Consider the following 26266-nt stretch of genomic DNA (forward strand, 5'->3'; position numbering starts at 1 on the left):
TTGCGCGCGCGCGTGTACACGCGCGTGTGTGCGTGTGTGAGTCGTGGGGAGGGAGGCCGGCTAGAAGCAAACCACGGCCTTCGGGGGAGCTGAGCCTGAGCGCGCCCCCGAGCCGCCGCCCGCGGGAGCTGCGAGAGCTGAAGCCATTCATGATTTTGGTGACGTTATTCCAGGAGTGGGTGAGAGGGGGCGGGGTCTCCCGGGGCCGAGCCACGCCCCCCGCCCCTATAAATACGGCTTCCCGGGCTCTTTGTGGGGCCGCGAGCTCGGTGGAGAACCGAGAGCTCCGTGTGCACTGCGGACGCCGCTGGCAGCGGGGCTGTCTCCGGAAGGCGGACCCGCGAACGCCTAGTGCTTGCGCTCGGCCGCCGGCCGCGCCTGTCTGCGCCCCTGACACCCTTACTCGGGACGCAGTGACCGTTTTTAAGTCACAAGGGCGTGGGTCAGCCTCCCCTAGGACTTCATGTCTGTATATTTCCCCATTCACTGGTGAGTATCCTGCGCCCTCGGCGGGCATCCGTCTCGCGGCCATGGCTGCGGGGCCCGGGCTCCTGCTCCTGCGGGCTCGGGTGCGAGGGCAGCTGGCGGCGCGGACGCCCGCACTCGCCCGCCTCCCAACCCGTGAAGGAGTCAACGTCACGGTTGCCCCGGTGGGGGCGGGGGCCGGGGGTGCCGAGAGCATCCAGACAAAGGGAGTGAACTCGAAGCCGTCACTTAAGTGACGGCTGCGAGGGTGTGTATGTGCTGGCGGTGGGGTGGGGGTGGGGGACCAGGAATCAAGCTTGAACCCCGCTAATAAAACCCTAATGCAGAGGGCTGCAGGAGGCACGCGCCCGGGCCGGCGCAGGGGGCTCCAGCTCTCCCCGGGCCCCTCCCCTTTTTCTTTTTGTTTGCATGCAAGTCTCGGCGTCGAGGCCGGCGGCCGCGGGGCCGAGCTGGTGCAGCGCGGGCGGCTTTTGCAGAGCTTCGAGGGGTGGGGAAAATTGCTCTCCCCACGCGGAACCCGGTTAAAGTCACAAGCAGCAGTACAAGTACACGCTGCACCCTCTCGGTCTCATTCCTCTCTATAACCCGTAAAACGCGATGCGGCTTTGTGGGGGCCGGGACTGGGGCTGGGGAGCCGCCCTCGCCGGATGGGCTGGAAGAATCCGGGGCCGGGCAGGGGAAGGAGGAGGTTCGCAGGGACCGGGGATCTGGGCCGGGAGGGATGCGCCGCGGGCGCCGCGCTTGTTGCGGAGCGAGGCCCCCAGCCGCGCCGGCTGCCGCTTCCTTCCTGCCTCGGGGAAGAGGAGGAGCGGCCAGGGGTCGAGCACTGGCGGCTTCGGAGCTCGCCTTCAGGTGCGGGCGCCGCTGACCGGCTCCGCGGGCTCCCGCTCGGCGCGGTCCTGCTCAGCCCAGAAACCGGAAAGTTCATGCTTCTCGCTTCAACTTTTCGGGCCCGCGCCACAGCCCGGAGCGAGGAGCGAGCGCCGCTACACCAGGCAAGGGGCTGGGTGGGCGCTCTTCGGGCCCGTTTCCTTGGGGGTCGGCGGCAGCCTTTCCACGACCCCGGATGAATCTGCCTTTGGAGTCCCCACTTTTGACCCTAACCCTTGCCCGAAGCCCAGCATCTTCTGTCTCTCCTCCCCCACGCTGGCTCTGTTTAGGGACATGAACTCTCCAAACAAAGTAAAAATTCCCCCACCCGTGAGGCTTGCGTACCCCCCTCCTGATGCGCGCCCCTTCCCTCCCACTTCCATGCTGTGTGAGCAGCAGGTGCCATGTGGGTGAGACTTCCAAGGCAACTGGAGGCTTTGTGCCCCTGACCGCCCAAAACTTGCCAAGGTGGGTGTCAGGGCCCATCAGGGTTATTATCCCCTGAGAAATGAAGGGAAATAAAATAATTGGGAATTATTTCATAGTAGTTTAGCACTTCATAGTTTGCAATGGTTTTTCTCGCCCCCCCCCCCCCCCCAGAGATTAGCCATTTAGCATAACTGTGGGATATGCATTATTAGCATCATGGTAAGAAACAGAGCACCTGTGGCTCAGAGAGGTTAGGTTACTTGTTCAAGATCACACAGCTTTTGAGTGACAGAGCTTGGACCAGACCTCCTGCTTCTGTTCACAAATCCAGCGCTCTTTCTACTCTATGTAGTCATCATAAAATAAAGAAGAATCTAAGGAAACCCTGCTTCCTTAGATGCAGTCGGTCTTAAAGCCTTGCCTGCTTTCTTTTTTTCTAACAATGTGTAAAGACATGATGGCGAAAATATTGGGTGTTGTGTAGGGCGTACACTGACTTTGGTATGTACTATTTGGCACTGTGCACTCGGGACCCCGTAGGTGCCCGTGGCTTGTGTGGGGATAATGGAACATTTGTATCCTGCTTACAGAGTACAAAGCACTTTCACATGTCAGCCATTGGTGGGCCAGCTTGGCCCCTCTGGAAATTTCCTTTGCAATCAGAGTCTGGGCATCTTTAAGGCTTTTAATCCAGGGGATGTTTTTCAAGCTGTGAGCTTGCAGCTGCTGTGGCTGGGCTAGGGAAGGGGATTGGATGGCAGATGTGACGCTTGCAGGAAGCTGACCCCTTGGGGCTTTAAGTGGGATATTTTGCAAAAAGGAACACCAGAGAGAGAGAGAGAGAGAGAGAGAGAGAGCGTGCGCGCGTGAAATTTAGCAAGGCAGCATTATTGGACTTGGTTTCCCTGAGGTTGACCTGTTATCATTATGTAATAATAACATGCAGTTCTCCTAGACACGGGTTGAATTGGTTTTAATAGAGACAAATGGACTCAGATACCTACTGGTATGGTTTTTTCTGTTCTGTCACTTAAAAGAAAATCCAGAGTTGCTCTGTGCCAGTGGGGACTTGTACAGGAGAGGAGGGAAGAGAGGTTTGCCAGAGAGGTTTCCAGGCAGTTTTGGGGCTTTGTTGGTTGAGACTGAGAGCCGTGCTGCCCTGGGCTTGTACGGCACTTCCTCAGGGTGTGAGCTTGTTTTTCTGTGAGGTCTGTTTTGAACACCTCTCATCCTGCCTCCAGACAGTCCCCTGATCTGACAGCAGAACGCACCAAGGATAGGAACATGAAAGTGCGTGTGTTTGTTGACTTTTGGTCTGGGTTTCTTGGCAGCCCTGACTACCTGAGATCTGCCGAGATGACTGAGGTGATGATGAACACCCCATCCATGGAGGAGATTGGCCTCAACCCCCGAAAGGATGGCCTTTCCTATCAGGTGAGTTCAGTACTGGGTTCATTCTGGCTCTTCAGAGCCTGGCAACTTCTGCTGGGGCTGGAGCAGACATGGTTCTGCATCCCAGTGCCACTTGGAACTGCTCTGTGACCTTGGGAAAGTCCCCTAATGCCGGTAAGCCTCAGTTTCTTCACCTGTAAAATGGGGCAACGATAGTCCTTACTGTGGAAAATGGTGGTAAAGATCCAACTTGATGAGGTGGTGTGGAGAAAGCATTCATAGTGCCTGGGACACACAGTAAGGGTTCAGCGAGCATGAACTGACGTCATTGGTTAGTCATGCCGGCTGCTGTGGACCCTCCCATTCACAGCAGCAAAGGGGAGACGTGATTTGTGCAGTCAGTTCAGACCAGAACTTCCCTTCCCAGCCAGGCCTTGGGCAGTAGAAACATCACTGTTGAAGGGTAGCTTATGGGCAAAGGTGATCTGGTGGAAGAATATCTGTGTCACATGCTGCTTTCTTCCTCAGATTGATGGTTGACCCGCTGATGCTAACAGAGTTAATGTTCAAAGTACTTAGTATTGAGGAGAACTGTCCCCAAAGGCAAGCTATCTCAGGGATGTGACTGCTGGCATGTAGATTAGAGTTCATCCTGTGTGATGGATCCAGAATACATAAGGACTCAAAAAGTGGCCCAAGTAACACCTTCAGATTCTTAGCACAGTGCTCTTCCTTGCCTGCCATGCCCTTGTGCGCTGGCCTGGCCGGCTACACAGCATCTTCAGATACCTCTGGGACAGTAGACTGTTTCCATATTTCCAAGAGGAGTTCCTAGGTTATTGCACGTGGGAGAGGAAGGAGTCTGTTTTTAAGGGAAGACCTTGGTGCTGGGAGCATTGGCGCGGGGAAGATGAATAGGGTGTGATGGGCCGGCCCATTCAGCAAATACTAACAATGTCTGCTGTGAGCCATGCACTTTGCAAATTTACTCGTTTACTCTTGACCGTAGCTCTGAGGTGGGAGTTCTTGCTCCGTTTAACAGGTGAAGAGACAGGCTCAGACTGAGTAGACCCGCACTCCAAAGCCTTGCTCTTCTGACATGTCGTGTGTCTGTGCCTGGAGCTGGTCTTGGTTAGAATCTGGACTTGCTCTGGCTAGTCATTCTGTAGAACCATTCCAGGGCATTTGTTTTGTAGAGGAAGAAACAAATAGAAAGCTGCGGGCGTGTGAGGGTGATGGGGGGTGGGGTTGTTGATCGAAGAGCTGAGATGAAAGCTAAGTCTGGGTAAGGTAACTTGGTAGGCGACACACTGGGAGGTTCAAGAAGGCCCCTTTGTTTTGTGTCAGTCTGGCCAAGCCCCTTTCATTGGCTGGAAATAAGTATTCATGTGGCCTGAGGAGATGAGGGGTTGGTTTTATACCCTCCACCCCCAGAGAGGGTCTGAAACAGACAATCAAAGGCCCCACAGCCTGTGGGAGGGTAGAAGTTTCCTGGCCCACCAGCCAGGGTGTTTTTGGATACCAGTTTCCAAGCCACTGAATCAGACCGAATCTCTCTGTGGTTACAGGTGAGACCTTCTTTCAGTTTTGGGTTTTAGATTTCCATCACAGAACGTTTCCAAACACAGTCAGGATGTCTTGTGTGTGCCTTTTATATTCTCCTTCTGAACATGTCCCAGGGTGAAGGGCCACTTCCCAGAGGGCTGTTGTCTCCACCTTCAGGCCATTCTTCAGGCCATACCTAAGGGACAGGTAAAGATGGCAGAAGGGGCTGAGCTCTGGGTGAGGAAGGCCAAGCTGAGATTGCAATGGCAGGGGGAAAATAACAAAATTGCCTCTGGGCTCCCAAAATGTCATGATGCGGCCTGAGAAAAGGGCCCGAGATCTTGTCTTGTGGTGCTGGCCTGAGGGCCCAGTTCTCACGGCCACTCAGGAAATCTGTTCCTGCTACCTGGGTGGGGGCAACTGTCCAGTTCCAAGATCTCTTACCTGGAACTTCAAAGCACTCTTGTCACAAGATTTCAGAAAGATCCTCTGGTTGCCTGATGAAGAGAAGGCGGGGGGAGGGTGTAATCTTTAACCAGGCCACATTTACTGGGCATTGGCTGTGTGCAGTGCGCTGTGGGTGGGCGCTGCGCCGAGGGAAACCAGCATGTGCACCATAACTGGAACATAGGCAGTCTGGTAAAGCAATGCAAAGCCATGGTCAGTCCAGGTGTGGATGGCAACGAGAAGGCTTGGAACGTCCGACTTGGGGCTGGGCCTTGAAAGAAAATTAGGACTGCAAGAGAGCACCTCCACCTCTAACCTAACTTTGTTGTGTGTCCCAATACCCCTTTGGTTTGTCCCTGTTTATGCCACGTGCGGGGCTCTACAGCGAGCTGATCTGACAATTGTCATATGACCGATATCCTCTGGGTCCCCTCAAAGCCAATGTCACCCAATGAAATGCATTCCCACCAGAGCTCTGGGGATTGGCTGGGACTGCGCTGGCTGGATAGCTCATCCTCTGGGCTCAGATCTGGGGCGGGACATCTCAGAACTCTGTTCTTGGCATTCTTCCTGAGGGTAATAATAGTACATGGCTTTTACCAAGACCTGCTTTTCCAAGGAACTGAAAGTGGGAAGGAGACATCAATCCCGACTTGGCAGATGAAATAGAATCTCAGGCTTGTGATTCGACCTTGAAACAAGGTCAGAAAATAAATAGGCACACTGGACTTTGTCAGTCATTCCCCCACCTTCCAGACCTACCCAGAACGAAGCTTTCCTAATCTCTCTGCCCCAGATGGGACCTCTTTCTTCTTTCAACACCTCTGGCTGGTGTGCTTTGAAACGATGCTTCCCTAGGCTTTGAGGATGCAGGTCCTGCCTGACCTTCTCCCTGCCCAGGTCTCTGAGGGCAGGGGATGCCTTGTTTCCCTCTCTGTGCCCATCAGCCATCACCTCCCCAACCCAAGGTGCCTGTTGGCTCCAGGCTTTCACAGAGCAGGTGTGAAGTGGCTGGTGGTTGTTCTGGTGAAGTTGAGTCTTCTGATCCTAAAGCTGGCCGTCTTCACCTCTACTTTAAGGTTTTTAAAAGGGCTGCCTCAGCTCATGCCTGTCAAGGCTTCAGATAAATGCCTTTTTATCCTCTGAAAAGTTCAGGTAAAGCCCTACCTCTCGTGCCTAGGATGATAGTGTCATTTTGTGAGCCTGTATACAAATCTGCGGAGCCAGTGCCTTGGTGCATCTTAACTTTATTTAGAGAGTCTGTTCCGTATGTGAAGTCCATGTCTGTGCACCCACTTGGCATGAACCAGGACACCTGGCTGGGTGGGTGAGTAAATGGTTACTCGAAAGTCTGAGTACCTGTTGGGCAGGCTGCGGGTAGCAGCCCGTTCACTGGGGCTGAGCGGGAGGGTCCCCGGGAGGACATTTAGGTCCCCAGTTGCTGCAGCTGCCTCCCTGTACTGTGGCTGCGGACCCCCTGTTCTCTGACCCACCCGTGGGACAGGAATGTCTGCTGCCTACACCTTCTTACTTTCCCCAGTTCAAGGAAGCAGGTCAGCAGCTGCCTGGCGGGGCCCTCCCTGGGCTCTGGGGGCTCTAAGGATGTAGCATTTTGGAATGCCTCTCTGGCTGGGCCTCCTTTCATGCTGCACCTGAATCGGCCCAGGTCCTGTGTGGGGAAGGGTCCTGAGAGTTTGCCTATAGACACTGCCACTGCCACGACCCAAGGGCTGTGGGCATTCTGGCCTTGCTGCCTGACTTGCCCCCCAGCACAGTGCTGAGACTTCTGCGATTGCATTGCCCTCACTAAGTTCTAGACAGAGGTATGGCTCCTTGGTTTTCTCTGAAAACGGCCCCTTCTAAAGCATCCGGACCGAGATCTGATAACTCTGTCCTTCCCTAAGCTTTTTAAATTCCTCTGTGATCGGCATGCGTGTCTCTCACTGGCTGTCCTTCGTATCCCTGTTGCTGTTCTTGGTCATGTACTCCTACCATTTGACATCCATCTGCCAGTCCGCTAGGCAGCGGGCTCTCCTCGGGGAAGCCGGGAGGATGTGCCGTAAATCAGAAGGAGCTAGCTCTTCACACACCACAGCGTTCTGCGTCCTGTGCTTTCCCTTTGATCCCCTGAGCTCAGGGCTTCCCTGCGCCCCCCCCCCCCCCCCCGTTGCTTCCTAAGACAGGAGGGAGGGATATCCTGGGTTTGGCACCATAGGGAGGAGGGAGAGTGGGGGGCTGACCTCTCGCCACAGTTCTGTCCTTTGCTTCTTGCAGTCTGAGAGCCTGAGAGCCTGAGTGTTAGCTTTCTTCTATCTGCAAGGCCCAATGACAGCCGACTCCCCCTGCCCGCCCCCCTACCCACACCCTGCACCTACCACTTCCCTTTATCAGAAGCAGCAGCTCCTGTCTCAGCCAACAGGCTTGGGTTAATCTCTGAAGTCAAGCAGCAGTTCAGAAACACCTTCTGTGCAGAGCCTTTCTTTATGAAGACCCCTGAGCCTGGCTCTCCCTGGGTGTCCCCTGCTGTGCAAACGTACCCGGTGCAGCAAGTGACTGGTTGAGCTTCCTCCCCAGGCTCAGCCCTCAGAGAGGCTGGAGCTGTGAGTCCCTGTCTCCGCTTCCCACAAGCCTCTGCTCAGGAGGCCATGCCTGGTGACTCCTTGACCAGCTCGGTCTCTTCCTCCTCATGCCCCTGTATCCCTTCCCAGTTGTGGTACCCCACCATGTTCTCAAGGGTTTTGGAAGCCCTGCTGAGTGGCCTCACGGAAGTCCCATGGTCACTAGGAAATCATCATCTTAAAAAGCCCTCGATTGTCCCTGGAGAGAAATAAAGCTAAAATTGCAAAGCATTTGGCCGGAGATACCCAGCCATGGACACGACATGTTGCCGGAATCACAGCAAGTTTTCCTTTTTCTATCCCCACTCCCTCCACTCCGCTCCCTCTTAGTACAAATCTTAATAATGTGATGCCAAACAGCCAGTGAGGGCCACAGGGTGTAGCAGGAAGGCTTTGTTTCCGAGTGGGTTTGTGTCTGCACATGCAATCTCTCTTTGAGTCAGTGCTCACCCTGTTCATATCAACTCTAGGTTGTATGAGGGATCCAGCACCTTCCTTTTTATGCCCAAAGCCTTGACACACACTTCGTGTTTACAGTCTGGAATGCCCCCCCGCCCCGGGTTGAGGCCTGCAGAAGGCTGGAATTGGTCCCCTGGGGGATTCCCCCGCCCTCGCCCCCCCCCCTTCCCAACACACACGATGTGGTCACAACGGTGAGTCTGTAGCACGGCCAGGGAGAGAACGGGCTTTCTTTGCTTTCCTGGCCAACGTGTTACATGCTAGAACCAAGCAACCAGCCTTCTGTCAAAGGGCCTGTGTCAGGCCTGACGCCTCTCAGGTGGTGATATGTTCATCGCTGTGCAGCGTGGGGGGCTGTGTCTTAGACTGCTCTGTTCCTATGGCGCCGGCCACAGTGTCCTGCGAACAGCTGCACGGTGAGTGCTGAAGGATCGATCGGACCTTCCTCTCTCCCTTTCCCTCTACCTCGGCTGTCCCACGGCATAGATTTTTATAGGATCAGCACCTTCCTGACATGGGCGCAGTCTTCCAAGTTGAATAGAAAGGAGGATTGTACCCTTAGGGAAAGGGGTGAGTTTGGGTGGCGAATCTTGCCTCTGGAGCCAAGAGCTATTCCTGGGTGTCTAGTGAATGTTCTGAAATGATCTTTCAGGCCTGAGTCCTGAAATAATCCTCAGAGGATATGAAAACAGGCCCTCATTCACATGGGGCTCAGAGTTGTCAGGGTCTTACTTCTTTCCAGTCTCTTAGATGCTGGACCCTTCTGCTACCTCTCACTGCCCCGCTTGCCCTTCCCCTGTCCCTGAGCCCACCCCGGGAGGGTTCTTTATCGGCAAATCAAATCCTGCTTCTGCTGCTTCCCCCCTTGGCTGGGGGAGGGCTCCTTCCTGCGCAGACCTGGGGTGGAAAAAATTAAAAGTTGCCAGAAGTTTCTCCAGACTGTTGTTCAGCTAGCATTTTGAATTTAAGGGAAGTTTGGGCTCCTTTGCCCACCCCCCACCCCAACTAGAATCCGTTGCCTTGCTGGCACTGTCGGAAGGTCCTTTCTTAGGTAAACTGTAGAGAAGAGGCACCCAAGCATTTAGCCAGGGCAGCACTGACTGCTTGCTGCTCAGCCATGAATTTTATTGGAGCCAATGGGAAGGAAGGTTCTGGATCTCTCACCCAGAGTAGAAATGGCCTGAGCCAGGAGGGCCTTCACAAATCTCAGTTCAGAGGTGTTAGATTTCTAGGTCTGACTTTATCCTAACTTGAATCTGAAGGTGGTTCCCAGACAGAATTAATAGTATACCTTGAATTCACCTTCTGCCTTTGCTTTGTAGAACACTCATCCACCCTGCATTTGAGAGGCGTCCCTGCTTTCCCAAATTCCTAAATGTTTTCTCCGGACACGGCCCTGTGTACAAGCTCTAATTTAATAGATCACCATTATTAGCCCAAGGGGTGTGGGCAGCACTGAGCTCAGCCACTGATCTCTGTGGACCGACCCCGAGGTGCCTGCTGAGACTCATATACTCATACATGTGTGCACGTGCGCACACACACACACACACACACTCGCAGACACTCACATGAACAGGTGCGCATGCGCGCACACAAACACACACTCACACGCACTCCCTCATGACCAAAAGGGCAGACGGTGGAATGTTAATAGTGGTTGTTTTAGATTGGAGTGTTGAGATTATAGGAAAATTTTCTCTTCCTTTTCCCTCTTCCCAGTTAGTTTATATTTTCACCGATAAAGTACGTATTTTATCGTTCTTTCGCTTACTCCTCAAATTTTAAAAGTAACCTCTGCCCGTGATGGAATTTTAACTTTCTTTAACCTTTTTGTTTTCTAAATCATCATAACCCCACCATGCCTGAGTCACAGCTGTTCACATTGTAGCAACTTTTCCCTTCTTTTCCAGCACACTTGTATTTTCACGTAGCCAAAATCACAGTTGTGTTGTGCCTTTTTTACTTCACAGTGTATAAGTCATCAGCATCACATCATTACAACTTGTCTTAAAAAGGCTTTAAAGCCAGCAGTTTTAATAACTGAACGATGTCATGTCCCACAGTTACAACATGATTCTTTTTACCATTCTGCAGTTGTTGAAAACTTTTAGATTGTATAAGTTTTTCCTCCTATAAATAATGTGACAATTTATACATAACTTTGTATATAAATCTTTGTCCATAAAATACTATTTTCCTCAGAGTAGAGTCTTAGGACAGAGTTTTAAAGTCAAAAGATGCTGTGTGTGTGTGTGTGTGTGTGTGTGTGTGTGTGTGTGTTATAATTAAAAAGGTAATATTTATTCCTTTTAGAAATTTAGAAAAATTTAAAATACAGAAAAATCCACCATATTTCTATCACTGAAATATTTTGGTATGTTTGCTTCTAGTATTTTTGTATGTCTTTATGTTAAAAAGACAAAATTGAGACAAATATATATATTTATTATATACATATAATACAGAGAGCGTATACATACGCTCTAGTGAGTCTTTTTTTCACTTACTATAATTTGTGACTGTGTCCATTTGTTTTTCTTTGTAAAACGGTGTTTCATTTCGTGATGTGCCACTTCTTACTGCTGAATCTTTGGTTGTGGCGTATTTTGTTCCTACAAAGAATGCTGCTCTGAACATTATTTTACATAAATCTCTGCACAGGCCTGATTTCTTTCCTTGGAATAATTCTTGGAAGTACAGCTACTGATTCAAAGAGATTCATTGAGAATTCAAAGAGATTCAACATCATTAAGCCTCTGGATTATATATAACCTTAAAAAACAAAACAAATAGAAGTGTTTATCAAAATATAAGCTTCTTGTCTGGAAAACTCTAGCACACAGAATTTCAGGGGTGTAAAATCTGTAGAGTTGGGATCATGGAGGAACTTTGTGGGTAGAGTCAGAAAGGTGTTTGGTTATTTCAGAGTGTTTAGATGTTGTACGTCTTCCTTTAGTTCGTTAATTGCTTATTTTGAGCAGAGATGATAACAATTAATGATGCTTAGGCTGTATTTAGCCAGCATTGCAAAATAGCTGGTGATTATATTTTTGTCCCATTGTGGGTAGATTGACACACTCTGGATTATAGATATAAATGGGTCAGTGATTGCTCTCCTTGTCTCCTTTGTTCTATTAATGACATTGGAGCACCGCATGACCTTGAGGAAGACTAGTGAAGTCGCCTCTGCCTGGAGACCCATGAGATTTGGATGGACATTCAGGTAGTCCCTTAGGCCATCTTGGTTTTCTGGGGCTCCAGGTCTGGCTCATGGAATGGTCATGGTTTAGAAATATTGCTTCGGAATTCAGGAGGGACTGTGCTCTTAGAAGTAGATCTGAATTGGGGCGCCTGGGTGGCGCAGTCGGTTAAGCGTCCGACTTCAGCCAGGTCACGATCTCGCGGTCCGTGAGTTCGAGCCCCGCGTCAGGCTCTGGGCTGATGGCTCAGAGCCTGGAGCCTGTTTCCGATTCTGTGTCTCCCTCTCTCTCTGCCCCTCCCCCGTTCATGCTCTGTCTCTCTCTATCCCAAAAATAAATAAACGTTGAAAAAAAAATTAAAAAAAAAAAAAAAAAAAAGAAGTAGATCTGAATATAATGGAAGTTTTGGGCGCAGTGCTCAGGGACTTGTTACCCAACAACTGTGCAAGCCTCAGCTTCTTGGCAACAAGTAAACAGCCTAAGCCGATGTTCCAGTAGGATTCACAGACTAGTCAATTTAGGTGTTACTCGGACAAACTTCACAAATGTTAGTGTATTTTCATGGTTACCGCCTATGACAAGCAATACTAATTTTCCATCTGTGTGGTGATACTGTTTCATTTTTTTAAAATATTTTTTAAACAAATGAGTAAGGAAAAAATAGAACTGAGCCATAATGTGCATGTGGACATGGAGGGATAAATAATTTCAGTGGTGTCCAACTTCCCAAGGCTGGCATCACTATTGTTATCATGAAGGAATTTCTTTTCTTCAACCGTTGTATCCTCTTAGATGAAAGCATTCTTAAAGATCAGCTAACACTCCATTATGATTTCCGTATTTCTTTGGTCATTTGCCCCCTCAGATGTGACAGTTGGAGCATTAGGATCCTTCCTGGCTATTTTCCTTGGCACCCTAATATTAGAGGTTTTCATGCCAAATGACTTCTTTTTTTTTTTTTTTTTTAATTTTTTTTTTCAACATTTATTTATTTTTGGGACAGAGAGAGACAGAGCATGAACGGGGGAGGGGCAGAGAGAGAGGGAGACACAGAATCGGAAACAGGTTCCAGGCTCTGAGCCATCAGCCCAGAGCCTGACGCGGGGCTCGAACTCACGGACCGCGAGATCGTGACCTGGCTGAAGTCGGACGCTCAACCGACTGCGCCACCCAGGCGCCCCCCAAATGACTTCTTAATGATGTTCTATGTATGTACTACTTGATGTTTTAACAAAGTGTTAACACCAGAGGACAGCTGCCCTGGGGTTCACAGGAACTTTCCAAGGGATGTGACAGCGGAGAGCATTTTCGGGAAACCTATTTCCACATCTTCAGCTTCCTTCTGTTGCTTTTCTAACATTGCATTTCCTGAAGACGGGCTTCTCCGGTTTTCTTTCCCTACCTTTCCTGTCAAGATTGCCTTCCACCCGTTTTATTTTTTTATTATATTTTTAATGTTTGTTTTTGAGAGAGAGAGAGAGAGAGAGAGAGAGAGAGAGCACAAAAAGGGGTGGGGCAGAGAGAGAGGGAGACACAGAATCTGAAGCAGGCTCCGGGCTCTGAGCTGTCAACACAGAGCCTGATGTGGGGCTTGAACTCACAAACCGCGAGATCATGACTCAAGCCGAAGTCTGACTAACCAACTGAGCCGCCCAGGTGCTCTTTTCCTCCTCTTTTCTAAGAGAAGGACTTGTGTCTTGCCCTCCTGAATCTTTTAAGGCACTTTCCCCAGGGTGTTGAAGCCCCGAGGGAACCAAACAAATGGTCCATTCAAAATGTTACTGACTGGGAAGCTCCATAAATCCCACCTATCGGGGCGCCTGGGTGGCGCAGTCGGTTGAGCGTCCTACTTCAGCCAGGTCACGATCTCGCGGTCCGTGAGTTCGAGCCCCGCGTCAGGCTCTGGACTGATGGCTCGGAGCCTGGAGCCTGTTTCCGATTCTGTGTCTCCCTCTCTCTCTGCCCCTCCCCCGTTCATGCTCTGTCTCTCTCTGTCCCAAAAATAAATAAATGTTGAAAAAAAAATTAAAAAAAAAAAATCCCACCTATCTATCACATTAAGAAACCAATAAAAAAGATTGCTTTTTGTATGTAACAATTATTTGTGGTATTTTATTGATCAGTTACACACTAATAGCTGCAATGAGCCAATCCAGATTTTTTTTTTTTTCCCTAACAGGCCTTAGGGTCATTTGATATACAAATATTAACTATCAATGTATACCCATAAATACATTTCTTTACTGCAGAGAAGTATGAGAAAACCTCATGACTAAAAGCTTCTATTAAGTTAAAATTCTATAGAACAGTAGAATGGAGAAACATTTTCAAGCAGAGAAAAGGATAAAATTTAAGAGCTTGTTTATGAGTTTTTTAATGGGTGAGGGTTGACACCAAGTTGGTTTGGTGTTTATAAGGCATTGTGTACAGGAGCGCCTGAATGGCTCAGTCGGTTGAGCGTCTGACTTTGGCTCAGGTCATGATCTCTCAGTTCGTGAGTTCAAGCCCCTTGTCTGGCTTTGTTCTGTGCTGACAGCTCAGAGCCTGGAGCCTGCTTCAGATTCTATGTCTCCCTCTCTCTCTGCCCCTCCCACTCACACTCTATCTCTCTCTCTCTCAAAAATAAAGATTAAAAAAAATTTTTTTGAAATGCTTATACAAGGCATTGGGTACATTTAAAAGAATGGTATAAACGTTTTATTTTAAAACATTGATGTTTATGATATATCAGAAGTTTTAGGTGTCGATTTAAAAATGAATGAAATGACAGAATTTTTCAAAATTCTTTTAGAGAGTATACAAACAAAAAGTGGAATCCAACCGTGACACTCTAGCATCTCAGACGTGGGAGCGCATGCAACAGTGGCATGACGTTGGGTCACTTGGGTGCTCTTTGGACACAGCCGGTGATGTGGATTTCCGAACCTCTCAGAGCTGTAAGATTATGGACTACAAATCTGGATAACTGGTTTCTAATCTTGGCTTGGCTTCTGTCTGTGTCGCCTAAGGAAACTCACATCACCTCTTTTGGCCTTGATTTCCCCATCTCTAGGGGAGAGGGCCGATGCTATTACTTCTGTTAGACTGTTGTATGATGAGGTGAGATCCTCCACCCTGATCCTAGATCGATCCACCCTCTGGAATTAAAAAATCTGCTCTCTTTTCTTCATATCTGCCTTCCGGCTGTTTGAAGGCAGCTTTATGCTCCTCTCAAATCTTTTCAGTCTGAAAACATACTGTCCTTCAACCTTGACTTGTGTGGTCATCTTCCCGAGGGTGCTTTTTCTTTCTCTAGGTCAGCAGTTCTCGAATGTTTTGATCTCAGTCCCTTTTCCATTCTTAACAATTATTTAGGACCCCCGGAGGTATTTGTTTATGTGGATCATATCTTTTGATATTAAAACAGAATGTGTAAAAATTTTCTGTATTAACTCCTTTATAATAACAGTAAAACCAAGGTGCCTGGGTGCTCAGTTGGTTGGGTGTCAGACTCTTGATTTTGGTTCAAGTCATGATCTCATGGTTCATGAGTTCAAGCCCTGTGTCAGGCTCTGTGCTGGCAATGCAGATCTTGCTTGGGATTCTCTCTGTCTCTCTCTATCTCTCTGTCTCTCTCTCTCTCTGCCCCTCCCCCGCTCGCTTTCATACACATGCTCTGTCTCTAAATAAATAAATAAGTAAATGAAATTCTTTAAAAAAAAAAAAACAGTAAAACCAAGTGCCTAGTTGGTTGGGCTTCCAACTTCAGTTCCGATCATGATCTCACAGTTCATGAGTTTGAGACCAGCGTCGGGCTCTGTGCTGACAGCTCAGAGCCTGGAACCTGCTTCAGATTCTGTGTCTCTCTCTGTCCCTACCCCACTCAAGCACTGTCTCCCTCTCTCTCTCTCTTTCAAATATAATTAGAAAATATTTAAAAAACCCTATTTTAAAATAACTGTAAAACCATTGCATGTTAATATAAATAACAGTTCTTAATAAAGACAGATATGTTTTCAAAACCAAACTAACATAAAAAAAAGTTTAGTGAGAAGAAAGGCATTGTTTTACATTTTGGCAAACCTGTTTAATATTTGGCTTAACAGAAAATGGCTAGCCTCTCATGTCTGCTTCTGCATTCAATTTGTTACAATAAGTGTTGGTTGGAGTAAATAAAGAAAATCGGGTCTATGCAGATATATTAGAAAAGCTAAGAAAAGGAAGAAATATCTTAATAGCCTTATTCAGATATTTTTCTTTGGTATTTCACCAAAACTCAGCAAGTGGTAGTTTCTTAAAGGTTAGTAGCAACATGGAATCTGAAATCTCATCAACAAAGTAGTTGTACTCTTACATTAAAAACCCAGTAGTCTGTCTTACACTTTGAATGAGTCTTTTACCCACGTTTGGTTTTGTGATGTGGTGCGTCGGTCATTTGGAAGACACACGTTCGCTGAACAAGACAGGTCTTCCAAATGTTGACACGTGTCATTATAAAATGTCAAAAAGTCACATTTGTTCATGTCTTTACTGGTCTCATCAGAAAGTCTTCAAGTAATTAGGAAGCTGACAAGGTTATGGTGGCTGATATGATTTATGCTTGAAAGTTTGATTTTTATCATTGGTAACAAATATTAGTCATTTTCCATGAAGTGACATGCTTGTTTTGTTCACTTTTGAGGACATGTCCCCCAGATACCCAAGTCAAAATAACCATGGTTTGTTGGGCGGTCATTTTTTTCAAGTAACCATGGGGTTTTGTGGAAATAGTGGCTAGTTCAGCTGGCAACTCCTTTGCACGCGTGCTCTTCCTTGAGATGTGCTCTGAAGTACAGCAGCAGCGAGCTGTCTACCGGCTTTCCATTTCATCACATAGAATACTAAAGCAACATGTACCTAAGAGTCAATATTTAGGAGCACCTGGGTAGCTCAGTCAGCTGAGCGACTGACTTCGGCTCAGGGCATGATCTCAAGGTTCATGAGTTCGAGCCCCGCGTCAGGCTTTGCGCTGTCAGTGCAGAGCCTGCTTTGGACCCTCCGTCTCTGTCTCTCTCTCTGTCCCTCCCCCACCTTCTCTCTCTCTCTCTCTCTCTCTCTCAAAAATAAATACACACTAAAAAAAATTAAGAGTCAATGTTTAATAAAAGTTAAGTTTTACAGCTTTGTCAACGATACTAAGTCTTTTTTTTTTTTATTGTGTGCTGTGGTAAAGAATATAATACCTGTAAGTACAGTTTGCTGCTACACCATTCATTCTTGCCAGGGTGCCATCAGTTTCACCCACCAGTGTTCCTTATGCCATTAGTGCAGGTGTCAACACAGAGAGAAAGGCAAATAACATCTTTGTATTAAGAAAATATTTTAACCCCATGTACACTCCTTCCATGAAAAGACCTTGGGATATGAGCTTTGAGAATGGCTGCTCTAGATTAAACAGAAAGAATATGTCTGATCAGAGGACAGCAGGGCCATCGCCTCCCTGTTAGTGTAGACAGCCTCTAGGAATACAGCCCTGTTTGTATCCATGTTGTGGCATCAATACTGCAGCTCTGACCAACTAAAATCTCCAGCAGGTCTTTTATAGGACCTGCTATCAAGCAAAACTTCCTATTTGGGAAGAAAAAGTAATGTTTTTAACTCAAAGAAAGATAGGTATATTAGCTGATGACCCCACTTTGTGACAAGGTGAGTTGGAGATGATGGGTGTCATCCAAATGGAGATGTTTCACAGAAGTTGGGAAAGTGGAAGTGCAGCTGTAGGTTGGGGAATCCTCCTCCTCTGATGGACAGGAGAAGCCAGGAAGCTGAGTCTGAAGAAAAGCCTAGGATGATGCCTAGAGCAGGGGCGTAAGAATCAGGAGACACTGTGAGGCTGAAAGCCAAATGACCTGGTAGTGTGCCACAGAGGTGGTGGTTTTGCATGACGGCCGAGCAAAACCCATGGGGCAGGGCTGTAAGGGAATCCTCAGAGACTTGAGAGACTTGTTTCCATGCAGGGATGTCTTTGGGAGCCATGTGGTAGGGGTTCGGAAGGGGACTCCACACAAGGGTGGGATGGCTGTGGGACTAGGCCAAATATTCAAGACTTTTGTCTCCAAAATGGAAAATGAGGGAATGGTTGTCCGCCTCAGTCTAGGCTTTTTGAGAGAGAGTAGGTGTGGCTCTGGGACATTTGGCTGTACCAATGGAGAGGGATGAGAAAAAGCTATCTGTCATCCCTAGAGGCCCAGAGATGACCAGGAGGCAAGTCTTCTTTCTAAAGGGCAATACTAATATAGTCCTTAGGATGGTAGGATGTGGGGATTTGAAATCATCTATGCCAGATAACTGCAGTCTCTTTCTCACTGCCCTGAAGAACTTTGAGAGAAGTGTTCTTTAACATTCCAAAAGCCCTGTCAACTCACTGGACCCAGAGTTATCAGCAGCAATTAGTGCTAATTAATTGGAATTTGGAACTCTTGACCTGCAGGATGGGTGTGTGTTTGAGAGATGTTTATGAAGGATGGTGTTTATCTAGAGGATTTCCTTTTCTTTTAAGTTTCGGGGCTGGAGGCTTAAGCATCTTTAATCCAAAGGAAGGAGATCCAACAGTTGTTACAAAGCCTTAAATCTCTCCTCAAGTCTCCCATAGGATTAGAGACACCGGAGAAGGGTAGGAGAGGGTGAAGTGGATATTCTGTAGTCCCAGGCCATGGGGATTTGAGCATAGTGAAAGTGTCACGGATGGAGAGAAGGAGGTGACTAGCATCCCAATGGAGATGAGACTTTTCTTCCTCCCTGAATCCAGTTAGGAACCACTCTGTCCCTTTGCTATAATTCTTTCTGTTCTTACCAGCCACGTTTCACTTTGAAAAGTCATTAAAATGCAGATAACGATGATGATGCTGATGATGCTGATGATGCTGATGATGATGATGATGGCGGCGGCGGTGGTGGTGGTACAATAGCAGGAGGCAAATGTTTCAAACAACATACATATTTCTTGCCTTTGCATATTGTTAGGAGTCAAAAAGCAGGGTGACTTTTCATTTGGATTAGCTGCTGCTCATTCGTTCAGCCCTTGGCAGAGCAGGATGCTGGTAGAGATCTGCCCATTGTTATAAACCAGCCCCTCCTAGGAAGGAATAAACACACAAGGCCAATCCATTGTTTTTCTCCAAGAAAAAGAAGAAACCCGGACTTAGGGAAGCTGAGAGGCAGCAGGCCCCTAGAAAGGTCTGTGGGGGTGGGGTGGGGCATGATGGGAAGATCACTAGCTACAGGGAATCCACTGAAGACTAGACTAGGTCCTGGACCAAGGCAGTGGCTTTCGTTCCAGCTGGCCCAACCCAAACCCTGGGAAAACAGAAGCATTGGGAGAAAAGTGATAAAGTCAAAATCCTTTCTCCCTAGAACCTGGCCTAGAATTGTGAGTGCACACCCAGGAGTTCTGCTCACTTGTGCCCGTCCCAAGCAATTGGGACTATTGACTTTTCAGTCCCTCACTCTAAGCGCTCCTTGGGGACCGCAGTTTTACCTGATAAGAACCATTATTAGGAATTCCAAGTTTACAGAACATGTTCACACATACTGGTATTTGATTCTCTCCAAAGCACTATAAGATGGGAATGAACATTAATCCCAATCTATAGATGAAGAGAAGAGTTCGGGAATCAGCCACCACAACTTTGAGCCCCTTGGGTACCATGCTGGTACTCAACATGGAGCTGCATGTAATCATGCCAACGATACTATAAAGCAGAAATTCCTTCCTCATTTTACTCTGGCAACTGAAGCTCAGAGAAGTTAAAATGACTTGAGCAAGGTCACAGAAGTAATAAGAAATGGGGGACAAAGTAACAGCCAAGTCTTAACAGACTTCTGGCCTACCACCTGTGGGAATGGCGATTTTCCATTGCAGGTTTGAGGTTGATTATCCCCGCTCCGGAACCCGAGAGGGGAGAGGCTCACTGGTTTTGTGTTCAGAGGCAGATCCCTCCCAGCGCCTTGGGGACTGCCAGGTTATTCACCTCAGGGCCTCTGCCCTCCCTCCCCTCTCCACCCCACCTCATCCCTCTGTGACAGCCCAGCACAGAGAAGCAGGATGCCCAGGCCCCTGAGGTCTCAGCTTGCAGAGCTGGTAATTAGCCCTTTGTATCCATTTAGCCACCTTTCATCTCCTGCATTGGCTGGTGTCCGCTTTCCCTGTTAGCATCTCTCAGCTCTTTGCCGAGCCCTCCACCCTCTTTGTGGCCAGGTCTTGTGAGTCGTTTGTCAGGAATGATGGCTGAGGGACGCGTGCACTCAGGGGAGGGGCTGTTCCCACCAGAATTGCTCACATTTTCCATCCCAGGTGCCAGACATCTCTCTTCTCTCCCTACTGCAGAGGCAGCCAGGTTTAGGTCACCTGGCTTAGAGGCAGACAGTTGATAGCTAGGCCCCCAAATTTCAGGCCTTTGGAGATTTGATATTACCTCTCAGTTCCCCTCCATGGGTGAAATGGGAGCCGACTGACCAGCAATTCTTACATTCAAGCGAGAAGCCTTCTAATTCCTCACCCCCAACCCCAGACTACTCTGCTGTGAGGCTGCCCATGTTGGTCCATCAACCAAACATCCTGACAGTTTTCCTGGACCAGCCTGTTTTCCTGGTCCTCGTATTTAACTATTTATGTTTGTGTTGCCCAGTGCAGTAGCCACTAGCCACATGCAGCTATTTAAATTTAAATCTATATTTACATAGATAAGTCTATATTGATAAAAGTTAAAGAAAATGTAACAATTTAGCCTCATCTCAAGTGCTCAATAGCCAATGTGGCTACTGGCTACTGTTAGTACAGAGACAGAACATTTCCAATATCGCAGAAAGTCCTAATGGACAGCTCTCATCCATACAGCCAGAAATTCCAGTATATTGGCACCCAAACTACATCTCACAGACCATTTCTTCCTCGTAGAGGGTTCTAAAGCTCCCTTGACCTTTCAAGTGAACCCATTTGAGTTCCCAAAATGTCAGGGCTTGTTGGGATGAGAGGCCACCTGGAGAAGGGTCCTCTATAAAACTCACTCGTGCCAAGTTTGAACGCCTGCTGTTTCCCACACCGTGGGACACACAGGATCCGGCCGGGATGCTGTGTGTGCACTTCAACACTTCACTCCATTTGCAAAGGAAGGAACTTAGCGTCTGTTAGTTTCATCCAAGCCATCAGCTCCGGCAGCCAAGCGTGACAGTGGGATAGCTGGATGTGGAATCCAATGTCGGCAGAGGGAGGGAGGGACAGGGCTGAGAGACTCACAGCTGGGGATGGATACTTCTAGATCTGCCCTGCCCTATGCAGGGGGGTTATGGTGGGAAAGGCTTCTCAGAGCCTCCCATCTTCCTTTCTGGACCTCTTGAAGATGAGTCTTTGCTGCAGAGAGAAGAGAAAAGGATTTTTTTTTTTTCCCCCTTCCCTAGTCCAGAGACAAGGGGCACATTGGGGTAAGAGGTTGAACCAGAAGCAGTTTCTTTTTGGAACAGGGGCCATTCTTTATTCCCTGCCAGTTCCTGCAGGCAAACAGCATGCCAGGCTGGCCTGCCGCCCCCGGCCTTACCTGTCATGTGCTTGGCAAGTCTGACTTTAGTCCTTTTTTCCACTGCCTTCCCTACCCCGTCAAGTTGCAGTTGCAACCTCTCATTTTTCTGCTGCCTAGATGATTAAAAAGCATGACTTAGTGGAAAAATCTCGACCTCCTTAGGGTCAGCCTCTTAAGCAGCTGTCGGAGATAAGATTGTGCTGGCAAAATGCTCAGCAACACTTTGCAAGGCTTTCTGTCTGCATGCGAGGAAATGAGAAACTGGTCTGGGCTCATGTTTGTCTTTGGAGACAGCTACAATTTTCAGAGGCATAAATTGGCATTATTTGATAATAAAATAAAACCTTTGATGGAAAGGTATGATTACTATAGTGATTTTTTTTAATGCAATTAACAGGCTTTGTAAAGGAAAAAAAAAAATTTTAATGGCGCCTCCTTTGAGCCATTCAGGGAGCAAAGTTCTCTGGCATCTGAACAGTATCAGAAGTTCAGTGCTCAGACTTCCCCCAAGGACTTAAAAGACTTAATTGTGCAGCTCCTGGTATGAAAGGCATTGTTTGGAGTTCTTTTAATTACCATGTGAGTATTGCCGCCTCTTGCTTGGAGATTGAATACTTACTGTAGTCTTGTTGAAACGACTCCAAAGAGGACATTCCAGTTTGAATTCAGCATATGTCCTCAAAGCATTTTATCATCTGTGTGTTTGCCAAGAAGTTGTACACATCTAGTGAGATGTGAAGGTCGCTTCGCTTCTCAAAAGGAGAAACTGAGTCACCGGCAGTCGAGAGGACCCGATTGGGGTTATAGAAGTAATGTCACGGACGTAGAGAGAATTTGCGGTCTGTGGCTCTGCACAATGTGTTATCAAATTTGAGGTTCTACAGGTCTGAGTTCAGGTCCCCATTCAGCCACTTCCTAGCTGTGTGGCCTTGAGTAAGTCCCTTGCCTTCTCTGGGCTTCAGTTTCCTCATCTATAAAATAGGGATCACTACTTCATAGGATTGTAAAGGATGAGATTCTGCCCACCAAATGTGCCTGGCTTATCTTCTATTACCATCATCATCATTTTAACATTACCCCCCACCCTAATTTTAAAGACCTATTCCCATCCTGAAACGAAATGACCATGCTCTCCATTCTCACTGTCCTCCTCCTCCTTCAGCTGGCCTTGCTACGTCTTGTCCCTTTCGCTCTTACTTGGCTCGGGTGATCATAATTAGAATCCAGTTGCTGGGACGTCACAGGTAGGCCCAGCCCTGGGCTTGAGATCAGAGGGAAGAGGCAGGGGCCCAGGTCCATGCTGAGCCAGGCGGCCATCTCCTTTTGATATGTCATAGCTCTGTCTCAGGTCCTGAAGATTTAGACCAACTGTCCAGACTGGGAAGCTCATCTTCTAGACCTAGCTGCCCAGAGGTCATCCTTGCTCCTAAGCTGGAATGTCTAGCAGCTGAATGGGTGGTTAAGGCCCGGAGTCTTGCCCACTCTCCCTGGTCAGTTTTCTATGTGTGAAACGGGCATCCGTTCACTTTGCAAAAGGCACAGGCACTGAAAACAGCAGATCTCGGTTTGAATCCTAGCCGTTCCATGGGTCCCACAGAGCCCGGGGTCTCTCTGCACCTCCATGAGGGGATGTCTGAAAGAGCTTTGAAAACGGTGGCGTGCATTGCACTCGTCAGGCTTCCCCTTGCTCAGTCCCAAAGGTCATTCACAGAAGGCACCTGTGCTTCACCCCCATGGGACAGACTCCAGCTCCATGTGAGAAGTGAGGAGGGGCCCAACTGGGCCCCTCGACCCTCTCCCTGCTCAGCACATCAGGTCTGTGTGCACAGCACAGCCCAAGGGCAGAACTGCAGGGCTGGCCCCATCAGGGAGAGAAAACCTAGAGCGTGGGTCCACTGTCCCCATGCCTCCTTTCGCCCCAACTAGTCTAACCCCGCCTCTGGCTTGTTTTCCTCCTGGCTGCCATTACCATACTTTTTATGAGCCTGTTAAGTCTTTAATGATGCCTGGTTGTGCAGCTGGCTTAAGGCTTAATCCCCAGCAATAGGGCTTTATTGGATAAATGGTTAATAATCACTTGTCTGCAGGGATTGGGGAGGTTTTGTTGAGGCCCGTGATTCTCGGAAGCCCCACGTGGCCTATGACGTGGCCTGCGACATGGTCTGTGACTGAGACGGCAGTGCTCAGGGCTGGGGTGCTATAAGATTGGGCATCACAAAAGCCGGGAAGGCCTTGAGTTTGTAGGAGAGCATTTCTGCTACCTCCTGAAAAGAGAGGACCCTTGTTTGCTGACGTGGGCCTAGCTTGATCTGCGCCCGGCTCGGGCAATCTCCAGGCTCTCTTCAAATGTGTGTCTCCACCCACTCCGATTTTGCTTTCCTTTCTCTTGCCATTAACAAGGTGTGTGACCTTGAGCAAGTCTCTGGGCCCCTCTGAGCCTTGGTTTCCTCATCTACCAAATGGAGAGACTGGAAGAGGTGGCTCTGAAGGCGCCACATGGCTCTCAACATCGGTGTTCTGTAAGCCTCAGTGTCCCAGACGGAGGTGCCTCTCTCCCGCTCTCGGGTGTGTCACCGAAGGCTGTGGATGGCAAGGGACCAGCAGCCCATCAGATTAAGTACTTAAGCTGCTGGGCAGAGAATTGGGTCAGCTGTAGTCATAGGGCAGTGAGTACAGAGGGAATCCGCAGAGCCCCTCGTGGCCCTTGTTTTTATCCCCTGGGTTGGGATTTCTGCCAGCTCTAGGCAGGACACACAATAGGCATTTAAGAAAGAAGCCTCATTGGCGGGACTCTGAAAAGACTCTTCCAGGTGTAGAACCATCAAGGAGCCAGGAGTTACTCACAGGTGAAAACAGTGAGAACAGAATTCTTCCTGGCTTGCCTGTGACTGGGACCTGTCATGCCCTCAACCCTGATTTGGCCCTGACTTTATAGTTGCAGCGAGATCAGGACTCATCTGTTTGAGGGGCAGGGTGTTCTGGGGGCCTGGGCACGTGGGTCAGACGGACCTGGGCTGGAATCCCATTCCACAACCACTCATTTCCAGGCTGTATGGTTGGGGCAGCCTCCTTCTTCAGACCTGAGATTCTTTAAGGTAGTATCAGAAACCCCTATTTTTCCAGCACAACTGTATTAGTTCCAAACTATATATGGAAAGCACCTGGGAGCTGGCTTCTACTAGGTGCTGATCATTACTCTGGGAGGAATTCACTGTTAAGGTACCTGTGACATGCTTTAGACTGAGGCGGTAATGTGCTGGCTGCAGACAGGTGTGGCTTACTCTGGGTGACATGATTTTGAATTATTTTATCTGGAAATAAAAGACAAGAAAAGGCACGAACAGACTGGCACCACAAATTTGGTGGCACTGCCCTGAAAATTTGCAGCTTCGGGATTAATGTCTGCTGAGACACAATTTTCTGTGTTGGCCCCAGAAGCCTCTCCCTGACTCCCGCCTTAGGGCTCCCTTCCGGGATCCTGAGAGCCTGGCACGGTGGCTGGCCCTCCGGAGGGGCTCCGTTCTGCATGTGTATGTGAAATGAAGGAACAGGATTTCTCTTTTCCGGTACTGTGCGTGATCTGACACCTGCTCTGTTTTTCTTCCAGATCTTCCCCGACCCGTCGGACTTTGACCGCTCCTGCAAAGTGAAGGACCGCCTGCCCTCCATCGTGGTAGAGCCCACGGAGGGCGAGGTGGAGAGCGGGGAGCTCCGGTGGCCCCCCGAGGAGTTCGTGGTCCAGGAGGACGAGCAGGACAACTGTGAAGACACAGAGAAAGACAACAAGGAGCAATAGAGTCCCCGCCGCCTCGCTGGGGGCCATACCAGACGGCATCTGTCCCTGAACTGTGTTCTTTCCCATGGAAGAAGGGAGTGAGCCACAGCAGTTCTGAAAATGTCAAATGATGGCTTCCGTTTTGCACCTGCAAATCACTGAGTTGGTTTTCTTTTCTTTCCTTTTCTTTTTTTGAGATGCTGGGCAGTGGAGCCCTCTGCGACAATTTGCAAGGCCTTCTGAGAAAGGAAGCTTCGTAGAGCAGGGGTAGGGGGGGTGGGGTGCGGGGAAGTGGTGCATCTTTGAGATCGGTATCTGAACCCGGAGCAGGCTAGAGGCAGCAGTGGGATTCCAGTGCGCTCCGGGGGTGGGGGGAGGGACGCGGTATGTGCACCGCGAGCGAGGAACATTTGGGGTAAGAGAGCAAACAGGAGAGGAAGAGCAAAGACACGTTTGAAAGAAAGCATCCAGCAGAGGAGTGCAGCCAGGAAGTTCCCCGCCAGCAGCACTGGGGCATCAGAAAACAACGTGTTCATCTCTCTCTCTCTCTCTCTCTCTCTCTCTCTCTCTCTCTCTCCAGTTCTGCCCACCACCAGCCTTTGCTTTTATTTTGGCTGTGTTGGTCTGTTAACGGGAGGCAGAAAAGAAAAGCAGTAGAAACCGGCTGCCTGCAAAGCCGGCCGGAGGTGAGGCGTGGGCAGAAAGGACTCCCGGCTCCTCCTCCACCCTCCCTCCAACCGTGGCCTGGCCGGCTCACATACCCGCTGTAATCTGGAAGTTTCTTAAGAGGCAGCGCTCTTGAGCTTTTCCCTTTTGCGCACGCCCCTCCCCCCCACTGCCAGCCCAGCCCTTTGGGACTAGAGGGAGCGCGTCCCACCCTTGTGGAAGGACTGGGGTGGACTCTTGGACGCGAAGGTCCCTGCCCCCTGCTCCCCCAGGCCTGCTCCGTTCTGAGAGAGGCACAGAGCTGCGGGACCAGGCCGGCCCGCCTTCTCCTTGACACCCACCCCTCCCCAGCCCCTGGGCATAGCAGTCAGGCAGAGGTGGTTCCCAATCTCAGCCAGCCTGACCAGCAGAGGTACCCACTCCCATGTGGGCTCCTGGCCTGTTTTTTTTGTTTTGTTTTTTTTTTTTTGGTGGGAGCGAGTGGAGAGCAGGAGAGGCTCCTTCTGTTTCCTGTTGGGGAGATGAACTTGAATGGAGATTCCAAATCTGAGATTTAGCCGATGGGGGTAACAGGGCTCTCTTGCAGCAGTTTGAAACTGAAGGTGTCATGAGATCCCTGGCTTGTCCTCGCGATGTTCCGGATGCCGGTGGGTGGATGGCACGCTGATGATGATGAGGGAGCACTAGGCATTGGCCCTCATCCCTCCCACCTCTCCCCTGTCCCCTGCAAGGGCACAGTTGTGCGAGAAAGCTAGCCTTGGACTTAGAGCTTCTTATGGTTAAGAACCATCTGGAGCAGCAGGCTGCAGGGCACACTCTTCAAACCTCCTGTAGCTCACAGCA

General features: G+C 49.2%; 1 protein-coding gene across 3 annotated transcripts; it reads left to right on the forward strand.

Annotated features, from left to right (window-relative positions):
• Window positions 1-233: 233 nt before the first annotated feature.
• On the forward strand, window positions 234-24912 carry LBH (LBH regulator of Wnt signaling pathway). Of its 3 annotated transcripts, none has more exons than XM_040496426.1 (3): window positions 234-489; window positions 3117-3219; window positions 14241-14922. In XM_040496426.1, exons 1-3 carry the CDS (start codon window positions 464-466, stop codon window positions 14412-14414), a joined length of 303 nt encoding a protein of 100 aa, XP_040352360.1. In that variant the 5' UTR covers window positions 234-463; the 3' UTR covers window positions 14415-14922. The 3 variants fall into 3 exon arrangements, with proteins under 3 accessions (XP_040352360.1, XP_040352358.1, XP_040352359.1); XM_040496424.1 differs by lacking the exon at window positions 14241-14922 and adding an exon at window positions 24590-24912 and having other exon boundaries at window positions 241-489; XM_040496425.1 differs by lacking the exons at window positions 234-489; window positions 14241-14922 and adding exons at window positions 2757-2791; window positions 24590-24912.
• The last annotated feature ends 1354 nt before the right edge of the window (window positions 24913-26266 follow it).

The sequence above is a fragment of the Herpailurus yagouaroundi genome, unplaced genomic scaffold (assembly GCF_014898765.1).
Source record: "Herpailurus yagouaroundi ecotype Mexico unplaced genomic scaffold, PumYag 188, whole genome shotgun sequence".
Lineage (NCBI taxonomy): Eukaryota > Metazoa > Chordata > Mammalia > Carnivora > Felidae > Herpailurus > Herpailurus yagouaroundi.